The sequence below is a fragment of the Malus sylvestris genome, chromosome 13, assembly GCF_916048215.2.
Source record: "Malus sylvestris chromosome 13, drMalSylv7.2, whole genome shotgun sequence".
NCBI lineage: Eukaryota > Viridiplantae > Streptophyta > Magnoliopsida > Rosales > Rosaceae > Malus > Malus sylvestris.
Window position 1 is genome coordinate 20,626,411 of NC_062272.1, and position 15,327 is coordinate 20,641,737.

At 38.2% G+C, this 15,327-nt stretch overlaps 1 protein-coding gene and 1 pseudogene across 1 annotated transcript; both read left to right on the top strand.

The window, feature by feature from the left end:
- The first annotated feature begins 1,500 nt into the window (after positions 1 to 1,500).
- LOC126595342 (uncharacterized) lies at positions 1,501 to 2,112 on the top strand (annotated as a pseudogene).
- Positions 2,113 to 12,463: 10,351 nt separating this feature from the next.
- LOC126597421 (auxin-responsive protein IAA12-like) lies at positions 12,464 to 14,959 on the top strand. The gene is made up of 5 exons (XM_050264222.1): positions 12,464 to 13,124; positions 13,654 to 13,952; positions 14,131 to 14,248; positions 14,421 to 14,482; positions 14,606 to 14,959. The coding sequence occupies exons 1-5, from the start codon at positions 12,733 to 12,735 to the stop codon at positions 14,653 to 14,655; spliced, it is 921 nt and encodes a 306-aa protein (XP_050120179.1). The 5' UTR covers positions 12,464 to 12,732; the 3' UTR covers positions 14,656 to 14,959.
- The last annotated feature ends 368 nt before the right edge of the window (positions 14,960 to 15,327 follow it).

The window sequence follows — 15,327 nt, forward strand, 5'->3', positions numbered from 1 at the left end:
GTTGACGTTTTGATACCAACTGATGCAGGGTGCAGCGGATAGAAACAAAATTAAATGATAAATAAGATTGATAGGTAGGGTCCACTATCTCTTAGTGCGAGGAGATGCCTGAAATCCCTATAAACTTTGGTTCTAGTACCAGCCTACAACGTAAACACTAGAAAGAACAAAGCAGCAGACTCTTAAACAAGAGAAAGGCACAAATATGAGATAGAAATCTCTCTGAATATTTCATTCACCAACAAAAACGTCCAACTCCTTCATCTTACAGAAAGAAATGGTTTTTATAACCATTTTGTTTGTATCATACTTAGGGCCTCCGTATTTAGACCTCGTATAAATACTCAAAAGACTCAAATGTAATTATGTAATAAATGAAGGGGCAAATATGTAATAAATGAGGAGCCCTTATTCTATAAAATGACTCATCACTCTCCTCATTAGGGGAGGCCAATTCTTAGGCCATGGGAAGAACTCTCTCACATTCAGAAGCTCTCACCCTCTCATCCTCTCACAAACAGAGAAATACAATATCAGTGTGGACGTAGCCCAAATATTGGGGTGAACCACGATACATCTTGTGTTATTTACTTTCTTGCAGATTCACGGTCGGATTTACGTTATTCCAAGACCCCTCCGATTTTATGCATCAACATTCGGCGCCGTCTGTGAGAAATGACACAAAAAGCTATGTCGGTTCTCTCTCATTTTTTTTATCTCACCACCGTGAGACCTCACCACACTCCACCGTGAATCTGCAAGAACTCGAGATCCTACTTGATCTGCAACCAGGGATTTCAGAGAGACCAGAATCTGCAGACGCCACAAAGCCACCAACCAGTTTATACTCCTCAACGGTCCACCTAAACGAGAAGGCACTAACAAAACCAAGGCCGAGGATGCATGCATCTGGAAAATTTGGTGGTACCAGTTCGTTGGAGGAGACATCGTCATCATCTCAATCACGCAAGAAATTAACAGCAAACCCGGATATAAGTTCCACCAGCTCGTTGATCTTTGACGATCCTGAAACACAAATACTTCCAAAATGATCATTTACACGGTATCGTTCAACTGTTTACTGGAACGTTGTAAAAGTTCCTGGCTGCTTCACATTTTTGGAGAAACTGCCCACTTCTTGAAGGCTTGTGGTTTCTGCAAACACCGCCTTATTCCCGGCCGCGATATTTACATGCACAGAAGTGACACATCTTTCTGCAGTCTAGAATACCGGCAACAAGATAAACCAGAAGACGCAGAGTTTAGATGGAAGCAAGAAGCTGAGGCAGAAACTCTACAAGCTGCTCCCACTGAAGAAAAGATCTGCCTCTCCGTACTTTTCAAGACGAGGGAAAATAATACCTTCAAACCTGCCAAACTGTATAAAGTGCAGTCCAGGTGTGAGCTACCCTATCAAGAAATAACAAATTGATAAACCAACGGCTATACAAAGAGAAGAGTAACTTGTTGCAAAAAAGCAGAAGCAGAGCGAAGATGGATATGGTGAGTGCGAGTGCGAGTTCGAGTGCAAGAAAAAGGAAGACGACGAGTTTCCACAGCAAGAAGATGACTCTAGAAGATTACTTGTTCCTCATTCAATCCAACTTCCACCTCCATCTTACCGTCGCTCATCTCAATCAGATCATTTCTATGCACGGATACAAGAAGATCTACAAAGTTCCCAAGGCACATTTGAGCGACACCGTGGGCTCGCTGCCGCTAGTCGATCCGGCTCGCTTGAAGCTTAGAGACTACATCTCTCCGTTTATGATCACCACCCTAGAGGACGTCGTCACCGACCTCGCCGACCTCAACTGGAAGGAGTGCTGCATCACATCCATCAAAACCCTAAGCTCATGGAAACACACAACATCCGCCCATGCTCCTCCTGTGAGCCCCAGCCATGACGTCGTCCAGTACTTGCAACTTTAACAATCACCGCCGTTGGCCCTTGATTGCAGACCATACGGCTTCATTTCTGCTCCTAACTCTACTTCCAAGACTGCTCGTCCAGAGAAGAAATTGGTGCCGAAGAGGAAGAGGAAGCGATCGCCGGTAGCCGCCGGTTTCGCTCGTGCTGCTCTGGACTCTGTTTTGTACGGATCTTACTGACGTCACAAACCCTTACCCTGTTGGTAGGAATTAGGGACGGGAAAGGTAGTGTTGTGGTATCCGCGGAGCTCTGTTCCAGGTTTTTTACAAATTTTATGAAGCAGAAACCCGCATAACAGAGGGTTGTCCAGAAACGCGGTGGGGCATTGGTTCGAAAAAGACCCCGTTTGAGGCATCTCACCGCTGAATTTGTTGTTTCAGAGATCTAAGCTCACCGTCATGGGTAAATCACCGAGGGATTTCAGAATCTTTCTCGATAAGTGATTATACGATAGGTTAAACGCGTCGATCAGAAACCTTCTGATGCCTACACCCTTATGATGCTCAAAGTTGATAGCTGGGATTCTTTGGGGTTTCAGATGTAGCAAGTGCCGTCTCTGAACCTCCTCATACTCACCGAAGTGAAGCATCAGCTACAATGGCAGCCAATGCGCCTGCGCGGTTGGATACATTCTAAACCAAACTGCCGCCAGCTACGTCTTGTTTGCCATCGATTCCACCATCTCCACCGATGGTGGCATCAACAGCTACGCCTTAAACTTCCCGGATACCATATCGCCGTTTTCTTGGCTTTGCTGTAAACCTGCAATGTAGCAAAAAAAGAGAAATGGCAGAAAGTGAAAAGAAAAAATCAAAAGCAAGTATGTGCAGGTGAATATGTCTATAGGTGGAAAAGAAAAAGAGACTGAGTGAGAGAGGTGCAGTGGCAAAGAGGAAAGAAATAAAGGAAAAAGAGGAAAGAGGAAAACACTTGGATAAGTATACTGACCTTTTACAGTTGGAGTACACCAACTGGTGTTCAGATCTCGTGTTGTATACTAACCTTTCATCATGCATATTCCCATTTTGAAAAAACCCATCCGGAGAACATTCAAAAGCATCAAAGTATGATAGACCATGCCTGCTGACCAAACCTGCCTTCACGTGAAGTTTTCCTCCAACAGCTGGACCGCTGAGGTTGATATGAAGGGAGAAATCTTGCTGTCGCCAAGTCCCAGTAGTTCTTTTTTTAATGATGTAATTTATTTTTCTTATCTTTCAGAGACATCTGTATAACCCTATCAGAGGGTAATTAAAAAAAAAAAAGGCAAGCCCAAAATAATAGGCTGGAATATTATGTGGAGGGCAAAGGCCCATATGCCGAAAAGAGCCAGGCCCTGTGGCTCTAAATTTAGTCGGCACCCTGCCGCTATTATCACCAATCAGGTGATCAAAAGTACCCACAGTACTCCAAAATTATTTGGCACCCTGCCGCTATTATCACCAACCAGAAGATCAAAAGTACGCCCAGTACTCCAAAATTATTCGGCAACCTGCCACTATTATCACCAACCAGGTGATCAAAAGTACGCTCAGTACTCCAAAAATATTCGACAGCCTGCCGCTATCATCACCCACTAGGTGATCAAAAGTACGTCCAGTACTCCAAAATTATACATGAGCATCACTCATGTCATTCATACATAAACATTCATGAGCATCACTCATGACAATCATACATAAACATTCATGACCATCATTCATATCAACATTTATGAGCATCACTCATGTTAACATTCATGAGCATCACTGCTCATGTCAACATCTATGAGCATCACTCATGTCAATCTAGCTTCAAAAGCTTCATTTACAAACCTTTAGCTTCGAAAGCTTCATTTACAGAGCTCTGGCTTCGAAAACTTCATTTATAGAGCTCTAGCTTCAAAAGCTTTATTTACAAAAGCTCCAGCTTCAAAAGCTTTATTTACAGAGCTCTAGCTTCAAAAGCTTCACTTGCAAAGCTTTACCTACAAAGCTTCAGTGCAGGGTAAACAAATACCGCCTTCGAACAACCGCCACTTCGGACCATACATGGATTCAATTTGAAGTCTCCAGCCAACAGACTCTATTGACCGAAGACTTAGAGGACTACATTATGTACCATATAGTGGACCTCAACTGGGCCTCATGAAAAATACTTGGGGGACTCTAACCCATCACTTATGTATTGAGGAGCGAACCCTTATTCTATAAAAGGGACTCCCTCACCATCACTAGAGAGCATTGTCGCAAACTGAGCAACCGCCTCGCCGCGAGCATCAACTCTAGCCCATTATTTATGTATTGAGGATCGAGCCCTTATTCTATAAAAGGGACTCCCTCACTTTCATTAGAGAGCACCCATTATTCATGTACTGAGGAGCGAGCCCTTATTTTATAAAATGGACTCCCTCACCATCATTAGAGAGCATCGTCGCCAGCAAAACAACCGCCTCGCCGCGAGCATCAACTCTAGCCCATCACTTATGTATTGAGGAGCGATCCCTTATTCTATAAAAGGGACTCCTTCACCATCATTAGAGAGCATCGTCGCCAGCTGAGCAACCGCCTCGCCTTGAGCATCAACTCTAGCCCATCACTTATGTATTGATTGAGGAGCGAGTCTTTATTCTATAAAAGGGACTCCCTCACCATCATTAGAGAGCATCGTCACCAGCTGAGCAACCGTCTCGCCACGAGCATCAACTCTAGCCCATCACTTATGTATTGAAGAGCGAACCCTTATTCTACAAAAGGGGCTCCCTCACATTCAACGCCACAAGCCGAGCCAACCAAGGCAACATAAGCCACAAACCGAGCAGCCTCGCAATATGTTCTACTTCTGGATGAGCATCATTTCAGATTGAGCACCGTCTCATATCGAGTATCAGTCCTAGACGACATTTAGTTACTTCGGCCCACACATGGACTGAATTTCAAGTCTCCAGCCAAAAGACTCTCTTGACTGAAGACTTGGGGACTACTGTTTGTACCATACTTAGGGCCTCCGTAGTTAGACCTCGTATAAATACTCAGGGGACTCAAGTGTAATTATGTAATAAATGAAGGGGCAAATATGTAATAAATGAGGAGCCCTTATTCTATAAAAGGACTCCTCACTCTCCTCATTAGGGGAGGCCAATTCTTAGGCCATGGGAAGAGCTTTCTCACCTTCAGAAGCTCTCACCCTCTCATCCTCTCACAAACAGAGAAATACAATATCAGTGTGGGCGTAGCCCAAACATTGGGGTGAACCACGATACATCTTGTGTTATTTACTTTCTTGCAGATTCACGGTCGGATTTACATTGTTCCAAGACTCCTCCGATTTTGTGCATCAACAACATGTATCTTGAAATTGAAATATTTAAGGTTCGTTTGATAACTATTTCGTTTTTAATTTTTAGTTTTTTGTACTTGAAATACGGGGAAAGGATATTTGCAAAAGAAATGATTGTATGTTAGATGAAGTATGTAAGAAAAGTTACACAAAATGAAAATTAAAAGCTTAAAAACTAATTTAAGTTGTTTTCACTTTGAATTCATACTTCTTTATTTCTTCATCTCCTTCTCACTACCCTTCTTCATTGATCTTATCTCCCTTATACTTCCCATATCTATGTTGAAAATTTTAATTTAAAATATAATAAATTATTTTATTTGAAGGGAAATTATATTTGATGAGTTGTGACTATTCAAGAACAAGGGAAAGGGGGCAACTTTTGCCTTTAAATTTAAAAGATTCAATTCTTGGCTCTTCAAAGAAAAACACCACTATTTTGAAGAGTCACTTTTACATATATAGACACCTCATCACATTGAGTCAGTAGTCAATTTATTAGTTAGGTCATTCAAAGTTTGTGGATGCAAATTCGTACACGACTGATTAGACAAAATTCCATCTACAAGAGAACAAACAATGTTAGCCTAGTTGACGAACACCCTAAAAAAGGAGAAGGGTGTCCGTCAAAGGGTCTCCGATGCCTAATTCAAAAAAGTAGTAGAGAGAATAGAGAACTTGAGAGAGTACTAAGTAGTAAGTGGCAATTACCGTTTCTTCTGTTTGACATGGCTATTTATAGGGAAAAACCTTAGCAGGCAGGTTGAAAAGGAGATTGCAGGTCAGTCTTCACAGTCATGTGAGCTAGCAATTTTGAAGGTCCATGTTGGTAAGAGCATAGTTGCACTGGACACCCAAAGGGAAACTCTAGAGAGTTGGTACCCTGATGTCATTGGACCAGGTGTGGCCCGATGGCAAGACATATTATGGGTGGTTCAAAAAACCCATAATATATGTCATGGTAGGCCTAGATCGCTCATGATCCGTACCATGAGCAACCCGGATGGCCTATGGTCCCTTAATGGCATAAAAGCTCGATTATCTTAGGGCAGACTATGTTGCTTCTTTGCCATGTCTGATGAATCTTTGACCGCATATCAAAATTTTGACATAAGGTATGGTGCACACCAAACCATACCAAAATTTTGGCTTATTTTTAGTTATGATACTTGTACTCTTTACAAAATCTCATTTTAATCCCTGCACTCTATTTTGTTTCATTTTATCACGTGAACTCTTCCTTCATCCCACATTACTCCGTTTCGTGAGTTCAGTCATAAAATGAAGTATTTTTGCTCACCATCCTAAACTTTGATATATGCTAAACCTACATCTAATTATTTGATACGTGTCATTTCACCTAACATTGGTTAATTGTTTTCAAAATTGAGAAAATAACATTTAATGTGAAAATTAACTAAAATTAAACGATCAAATAATTAGGTGTATGATAGTTATAATAGTGAGTAAAAATGCTCTGGTCGCAAAAATTATTAACCTGATGAGGTGTAAGAATAGACGCTGTAACGCGTGGGGTAAAGTAAGCGACTCACAGAAAGTGTATAGCTATCTCGGACTAAAATGTAAAATGCAAAACTAAAAGAGCTGGGGTGTTATTGTCTAGTGGCTCCTACAGGTCCCCCGGTCAGCCGCGCACTCTGTCGGCTTACGTGACGCTAAGGTGAATGCAGTTCAGTAGTAGAGGCACGTGACATGGCTCCCACTCTGTCGACTTGTCCCACAGTTTTTAACCTTTGGACATTAATCCGACTTCTTTTCTTCTATTTTTTACACATGTTTTTTTATACAAATTATTTCGCCCTTTATCGCCCACAAGTTCTCTCCTCTCCTCTCCTCTACTAGTTGAACATGGTATTGCCGTCAAAGTAGCAGCTAATGGTCTCCGGGGTTGGGCTGCGTATCTTTTTTCAAAGGAAGCGAAATGCAAAATGTCCTTTCCATATTTATTAACAATGAAATATCATTTTCATCTCATTTTTTGACGACTCAAAAAATTATTTTTCAAGCTTAGACTTACCAACCGTGGAAAATGCGACACTTTTTCGTGTCCCCCACTCTCTTCCCTCATGCCAAACGTGGCCTTAAGGTTAAATGAGATTCGAAAGCATATGGTTCAAATTAAATTGTCGGACTAAATTACATAATAAGTCATCCATAATAAATAGACATCAAACTCGTTGTTCAAGTGAGTAGGACTTAAAATTCTCATTTGTAAGCAGAGATGGATATTATTAAACAACAATGCAAGTAACATCTATTTGGCAAGATTAAAATAGGGGTTGGAAAATTACGAAGAACTTGGGTCTTTAATTTTTCTGCTAGCTACTTGGTCTTCAAACACAATGATGTGAACCTTACATGGTTGAATAACTAAAACTAAAATACACATGAATGAAGACTAATTAACATGATGCAGAAGTTGGGGGCATCCATTGAAATCGATGCAAACACAAGGAGTTGATGAACACCAATGAATCTTCTGTAGAACTCCTATTTGTATACAACTACTCAGTAGGAAGTAATATATTGTGTATCTAGGCTTTTGCAGGGACCGAAGGTTTATATAGAGGTTATAATACTCTAGGCCCAGCTCAATAGCCTACAAGTCAGAAATTATATCTTTTTAGTCAAAATGATGTCTGAGATTTGCATAACATATCACTTTGGTCTTTGATATTGAAAATAAATAAAAATGGTCCCTGAGATTGTCCACCATCCATTATTTTGGTCATTCCATTAAAAACTTTGTTAAGTGTCCCGGAGCTCTTGGTCGAAAGTTTGATCAATTTTCAAAGTTTCGTAATTCAATTGTTTATTAATCAAATTCGACCCATAATATATCAAAATAAAGATAGGAAAGTATAGAACAAAATTATACATATTTAGAAGGCCAATGGTTGCCGGAGATGGCAAGGAAATAGCCTGAAAGGTGACTGGTCCGCAGGAAAACTGGAAAACTTTAATGAAAAACCACATTTTTACACTAAAAAGTCAATCATGGTACTATTCACTTTACCCTTTATTTTGTCATTATCATTCAAACTCAAAGTTTTCAAGCCATTTTTATTAGTTTTCCTTTAAATTAATACCCACATCCATTCTATGTTCATTTTGGTTATTTAACATAGTTATAGTTGTTTTAAATAAAAATTTACCAACCATTATAACATTGGGTTTTTATTTTTATTTATTTTTTTTACTAAAAACACTTTTATAACTATAATTTATCAAAATACTTTATTGCTTTCTTTCACAACTACTTATTCTCATAACACAATAAAAACAATTTCTTCAAAGCATAACAATACCAAACTATTCCTAAGAATCATTAGGAAATACAGATCGTACTGTGTAACTGATTCTCACATCATATAAAATAGAGATATAGATAAAACAACATGTTACACCCAAGATTTTTCCTCTTAAAAAAATGTTTACTTCATTGTCATTGTCTCATTGTCAAAACGAAGGCATAGGGTAAACTTATGCAACATTGACTTATTTCTTTGTACCTTTCTTTCATAAACAAATCAATTGATTAGACTATCTCTACCCCTAACAAATTCTTGAGAAGCGGATCCCAATTCCATAATTTTGAATTTTAAATAACTAAATAATTTGGTTTTATTAATAATTAACTAGCAGATGAGCACACATTCTGTGTGTATGAACAATCGCTCATCTCCTTTCACGTTCTCCTTAAGCGCAACCGTTTTAGTTCATTCAAACTATTCAAAAACATCATGATTTCAATTACGTGTATAAAAAAATGATGGTGGGATAACTTCTCTTAATAAGTGCATATTTTTTATCTTATGTAAATATTTTGATATAAAATTACTATTTTGCCCTACATATGTAAATATTGTATTTCAAAAGTTAGGGTAAAATAAGAAAAAAAGGAAAGTTTAAAAGATATAAAATTATTATTTTATCCTTCTCATGTCAAATTGAAAGAATTGGAAGAAAATGTGGCAAAAAAATTGACAAGCCATCTTTTCTTAATAGAATAAGAATATAAATATAATAGATTTGTTATTTTCTCAGCTTTACTGAAAGGCCCACTATCCACTGTCAGTGCATCTCTCTTTAGGTCCCAACTTTCTCTTTTTTTTTTTTTGGACAAAGTAGGTCCCAACTTTCTAAAACTAGGTTTTGTGCCCTTTGTCTTACCAATAGTAGACAGCACCCAAGGAGAAACATAAATATAAAGGGTGCATAGATAAATAAGAACAGAATAATTCTTTTTCTTGTAAAAAGACTCAACCTTTAGACTTTAACCCTAATGCTTTAACTAATACTATTAATTAAAGCAAAGCTAAGAGACACCTAAGATCAAATTAATAGTGAATTAGTGATGGTCTTCCATTGTGGTATTTGGTAACCACAGATTTGAATGTTTGTTTGCCCATTATCTAAACAGTCCCTCTCACTGCATTTATAAGTGTTTCCTCTATATTTATAAAGAAAAACCTACAAAGAAATGTGACATTTACTCATAACAATCATTGAAACAACAAACGGATTTGTGTCTCAATTCATTATAAGCGTTTTTCTTTACACTTGAGGTTTTGTGTTCAAATATCCCCCTCCCTTCCCCTGAGAGTCGAACTTGAGACATTCTATAACATTGAGAGATAAATATCACTACATAAAGAGTTAGTTAGAAAGCATTTACTTAAGTATCATATTCGACTTACATAAACATAAATATTATATATATTTACGATGAATTTGATTTTTACTATTGACATAACTTTTGCGCGAGTCCTTTGTTCAATTGTAATACTATTATGTAAAGAATTTCCTTCCAGTTGATCAAAACGCAAACATTATTTGGTTGAAATTAAATAAAACAAACAAAGAAAACTGGTGGGAGAGGGCTATGTTGCTAATAAAAATACTTAATTAAGAAAAACAAAATTTTATCCCAAAAAAAAAAAAGGCAAATGTGACATCCCAAGAACTAGCACTATTACCAGCGTAATTTTTCTGTATACACAACTAAAATCCCTTTTTTCCTCATTGTCCAAGCTAAAAGGTCCGACAAGCCAAAGTTTAACATTATCATTAACCATCATACCAAGACCAAAAAGTTGAAAATACCATCATACTTGCTAGCAACTTGTATCATTTCCATCCTTTTCATCATATTATACCACCACACTTGTTTTAATTATCTTCATTAATTCATTTTTTTTTCTTCTAAACCTTATCGTACGGTACCACACAAATGAGCATGAAAGCAAAACATAATCTTTGTAATTAGAGAAACACAAAGAACCCAACAAAATTTTATATTTTTTATTCTCCATCTCAACCCTACTTTATTGCAAAAATATTAACATATTTTTCACGGAAGAACCAAACTAGATATTAACATATTTTTCACGGAAGAACCAAACTATTTTACACTAGACAATTTTATAGACCATTTATATCAATTTTAATTGTCAGATACCAAAGTGAGGAGTTATGCTAAATTTAACGATCATTTTAATTAGAAAAACCTATTTTTATTAAAATATTATAAAAGTAAGATATATTAACTTTGTACTCTATCAATTTTATAGCATATATTAATTGGAACTTTAACGAAAAGCACCCGGTAATGTTCACTTTAACGAAAAACCACATTTTTACACTAAAAAGTCAATCCTGGTACTATTCACTTTACCCTTTATTTTGTCCTTATCATTAAAACTCAAAGTTTTCAAACCCTTTTCATTAATTTTCCTTATATTAATACATTAAGTCTTGTCACTTATTACTACAGTCTAGTGATATTCTTATTTACTTGTAAGTGAAAGGTCTTAAGTTCAATTCTCGTCAAATACGAATTTGAACCATATTATTGTTGAATCCCACATCGGCCGTAGTAAAAGATAAGTAATAGTTTAAATATCCTAATCTCACTCTAACTAATATCGAGGCTTTTTGTGATAAAATTCCACACCTGAAGGATTGTGCATGTGGTAATTACCAAGTTGGGAACAATATCGATGTTGTTGGAAGTGGGCCGTATGACCCGTCTCTTTGATATTTCTACATGGTATTAGAGCCAAGGAGCGGGCCCGCATTTTATTGCCACGTGATGGGTGGGTCCCCCTGGCCCCGTGCGATGATGGTGGGTCCCTTGGCCCCGTGTGTAGGTTGAGTCCCCTTGGCTCCACATGGTTACCGATGTATGGATCTCCCATGTATGACCCACTCATTGGGTCCCACGTGAGGGGCGTGTTGAATCCCACATTGGCCATAGTAAAAGATAAGTAAAAGTACCTCACTCTAACTAACACCGAGGTATTTTGTGATAAAACCCCACATTTGATGAATTTTGCAGGTGGTAATTACCAAGTTGGGGACAATATCGATGTTATTGGAAGTGGGCCATATGGCCCGTTTCTCTGATATTTCTACAATTATTATTAGCATATTGTGAGGCTAAATTCCCTCCACTTTTTTTTAGTGTAGATAATATCGTTTGTCTCAAAGGTTTCAGTGCACAAAAAATTCTTTCAAACACAGATGAAGAAAACAAAGGGAAGTGTTATTGACACTCCAAAAATATCATTCTACACTTCTCACAAGTGTATTTTTCTTTCGGGAGATTATATTTACACATCCCAAATTAATTCTCCCACATCCTTTTAATTTTTTAATATTTTTCTATTAAGTGTTAATGGTGTGTAGAAAATATTAAAAAAATTAAAAGAGTGTGGGAGAAGTAATTTGGGATGTATGAATATAATTAGTCTTTTCTTTCTAAATATAGAAAATTTAGAGTGTAAAATGAGAAATTTGGAGTGCCAATAACAATTCTCAAAAGAAAAAAAGAAAAAAAGAAAAAAAAAAGTCATAATCAATTGGCCTAATGGAAAGGGATCTTCTCCGTATCTCTTCCACCTAAAACTCATGACCCATAAATCCAGGCCCTTGAAATTTGATTTAATAGATACAAATAGAGAGCCATATTAAAAGTTATAATAACTTTAACCGTTAAATTAAATTTCAAATATTCAAATTTATGGGTCACAAGAATTAGATGGAAGAGATCCGGATAAGATCTCTTTCCTGGCCTAATAACCAATTTTGTTTGTTTTAGTAACAACAGCAAGACCCAACACAGAGAAACAGATCCTTGAAAGATACGAATCATGTCTATTAAAAAATGAGAGTGGGTGGTGACTGGTGATAGTGCAAGGCGCACCAGCAGACACATGGGCCCCATCATCATCACTCTCTCCACCACCTACCCCTTCCCTCCCTCCTCCTCCCCCACCATCCCCTTTCCTCTGCTTTTGCCTTCCCCTGCTCCTCCTCAGTCCTCCCTCCCTTTGGTCCTTTCTATTCTATTTGACACTCATAAGTCATAACAAACAAACAAAATCCCACATCCGCTCTCTCTCTCTCTCTCTCTGAAACCCACAATTTCTTCAACCCTCTCTCTCTTGATCAGCTTGATGGAAGCCACACTTGGGTTGCTTGGTGGTGGAGGTGGGTCTTCTGGTGTCTCATCGAACGAGTCTACAATGTCAAAGGCGGAGGTGGTGGCGGTGGAGCAAGACTACGTGGGGATGTCCTCTGAGGCAACCTCTTACCCTGCTGAGGCAGAGCTTGAGCTGGGCCTCAGCCTTGGTGGCGGAGGGAAGCTCAGCAACCCATGTGCATGGGGTGAGCGTGGTAGAATCTTGACTGCCAAGGACCTTCCTTCCATGGTGGTCTCTCACGGCGCCTTTTCAGCTGCTTCTAGGTTCTCTCACAGACCCAATGCTTCTGCTGCTGTTGCTGTTTCTGGGACTAAGAGAGCTGCTGACTCTGCTCCCCAAGAGGGTGGCTCTCCCACTGCTGTTAGGTGAGAGAATATTCATAAAGTTGATGTCCTATCTTGTATTTGGTTGCTGAGAAAACTGATGGAAAGTTAGAAATTCAATTATGCACGGTTTGTGTCCAGTCCAGGAAAACAGTAAAGTTTAGAAAACCCCAATTAGTGGTTTATGTTATGCTCCCTTAAGAAAAGATTAAATAATTGTTCAAGTATTTTCGGTTTCTTTTTATTTAATTTTTTTCTTGTTTAATGATTAATTGTTTTTAGTCTGATATATGTTTTGAATCTTTGATAATTCAAAAAAAAAATTCCTCTACAAGTTCTGTCTTTTTAATATTTCATACAGTTAATTTTTTTATATAAAGTCCTAAATATGTATTTAAATTTATTATTTTATGTTTATAATATTCATTACATTGTAATACTAATTAATACCATGTTGAATACTTGAATGTATTGTTACTCTGAGAAATAATACGAATACTCTGTTTCTGTATTTTTGGAATTCCTGCATGTTTTGGATCGTTGATTTTTGTATATTGTATTATGAAAGCAGTCAGGTTGTGGGATGGCCACCTATAAGTGCTGCGAGGATGAACAGCTTGGTTAACCAAGCAAAGACTGCAAGGGCTGAAGATGATACGGCAGTTGGGGAGAAATCGAAGGACACTTCGAAGAAGAAGATCAACGTCGGTAGTAAGACAACTGTGAAAGAGAAAGGGCATCTCGGATTTGTGAAGGTGAACATGGATGGAATTCCAATCGGGAGGAAAGTGGATTTGAATGCTCACTCTTGCTATGAGACTTTGGCTCAAACACTCGAGGAAATGTTTATCAGCCCCACTACAACTATTGGTTAGTTGTCTTCCTTTGCCTTTGGAAAAATTGGATAGAGGACCTTATTTGTTGCTCAATTAATTACTTTATAAGCTTATGAGTTCCCATTAGGATGTATGGTTGGTACTCAATCATGGCCCGTTTGACTTGGCCAATTTGTTCCCCGTGTGTGCCAATAATTTTGTGCTCATGTTAGGTGGAGACACGGAACAAGCAAAGAAGCCCTCGAAGCTTCTGGACGGATCCTCTGAATTTGTGCTCACATATGAAGATAAAGAGGGAGATTGGATGCTTGTCGGAGATGTTCCTTGGGGGTATGATGCTACTACCACTAATATTAGTTTTGTTAAAAAGAAGAGCATGGAAAACCTAATAACATAAAGATATAGGGATTATGATTGTCCGTGGAGCAATGTACTTCATATATAATTGATATTGCCTGAGATGTTATTAATAAGTATGTTTGCAATTTTTGTGGCATTTCAGGATGTTCCTTGGCTCAGTGAAAAGGCTTCGGATCATGAGGACATCTGAGGCTAATGGTCTTGGTACGTAAATTTGAAACCATCAAGCTTACATTTTGCCCTCCGAGTTTCAGTTGTCGGTGTTTTGCACTCCCATGAGATTATGAAGATCTCTGTCTAAGGCCGATTAATCATATTTATTTGCAGCTCCAAGATTTCAAGAAAGGAGCGAGAGACAAAGAAACAAACCCATCTAGAAAAGGCACTGCTGCGCATTATTTCTAAGTCTGGTAAGATGAATGAAGGAAACCTACAGTTTGATAACAGAAAGAAGTAGAAATTCAATGAGACAAAGAGTGCGAAGATCGGCTTCCACAGGCTGTTACATAGTGCTAGCATACAGGCCTGCATACTCGGCTACATGCTGCTGCTGCCTTCTCGTACTGTAAATATGGGAGCATTTCACTTCATATCTAGAGAGGAGAGTGCTGAGTTTTGCTGCAAAAGAAGCTTGTCTGGTTTTATTATTTTTTAATTATTTATTTCGGTTGTTTTGGTTAATCAGCACTTTTTTTACTATCTTTTTATTTACTGTGCTTTTGCCCCTAGTTTTAACTTGAATTTTGAATCATGGTAAAAGGAACTGGATCCCCTTCTGATCATTTGGAACTGAGCTACTCATCAAATGATCCGGCTTATTGAAATTTGATCCAACGGCTACATACAAGGGGTCTCTTTAAAAGTTATAATAATTGTAGTCGTTGGATCAAATTTCAATGGTCCGGATCATTTGATGAGTAGACTCGGTTTCAAATGATCCGGAGGGGATCCGGCTCCATGTTAAAAAAAACTCAATTACCTGCTCTACAACTGCAAACTGGTGCAAATGACAACGGAGGAGGGGACCCCAATCTTCTGATTGTTATTTC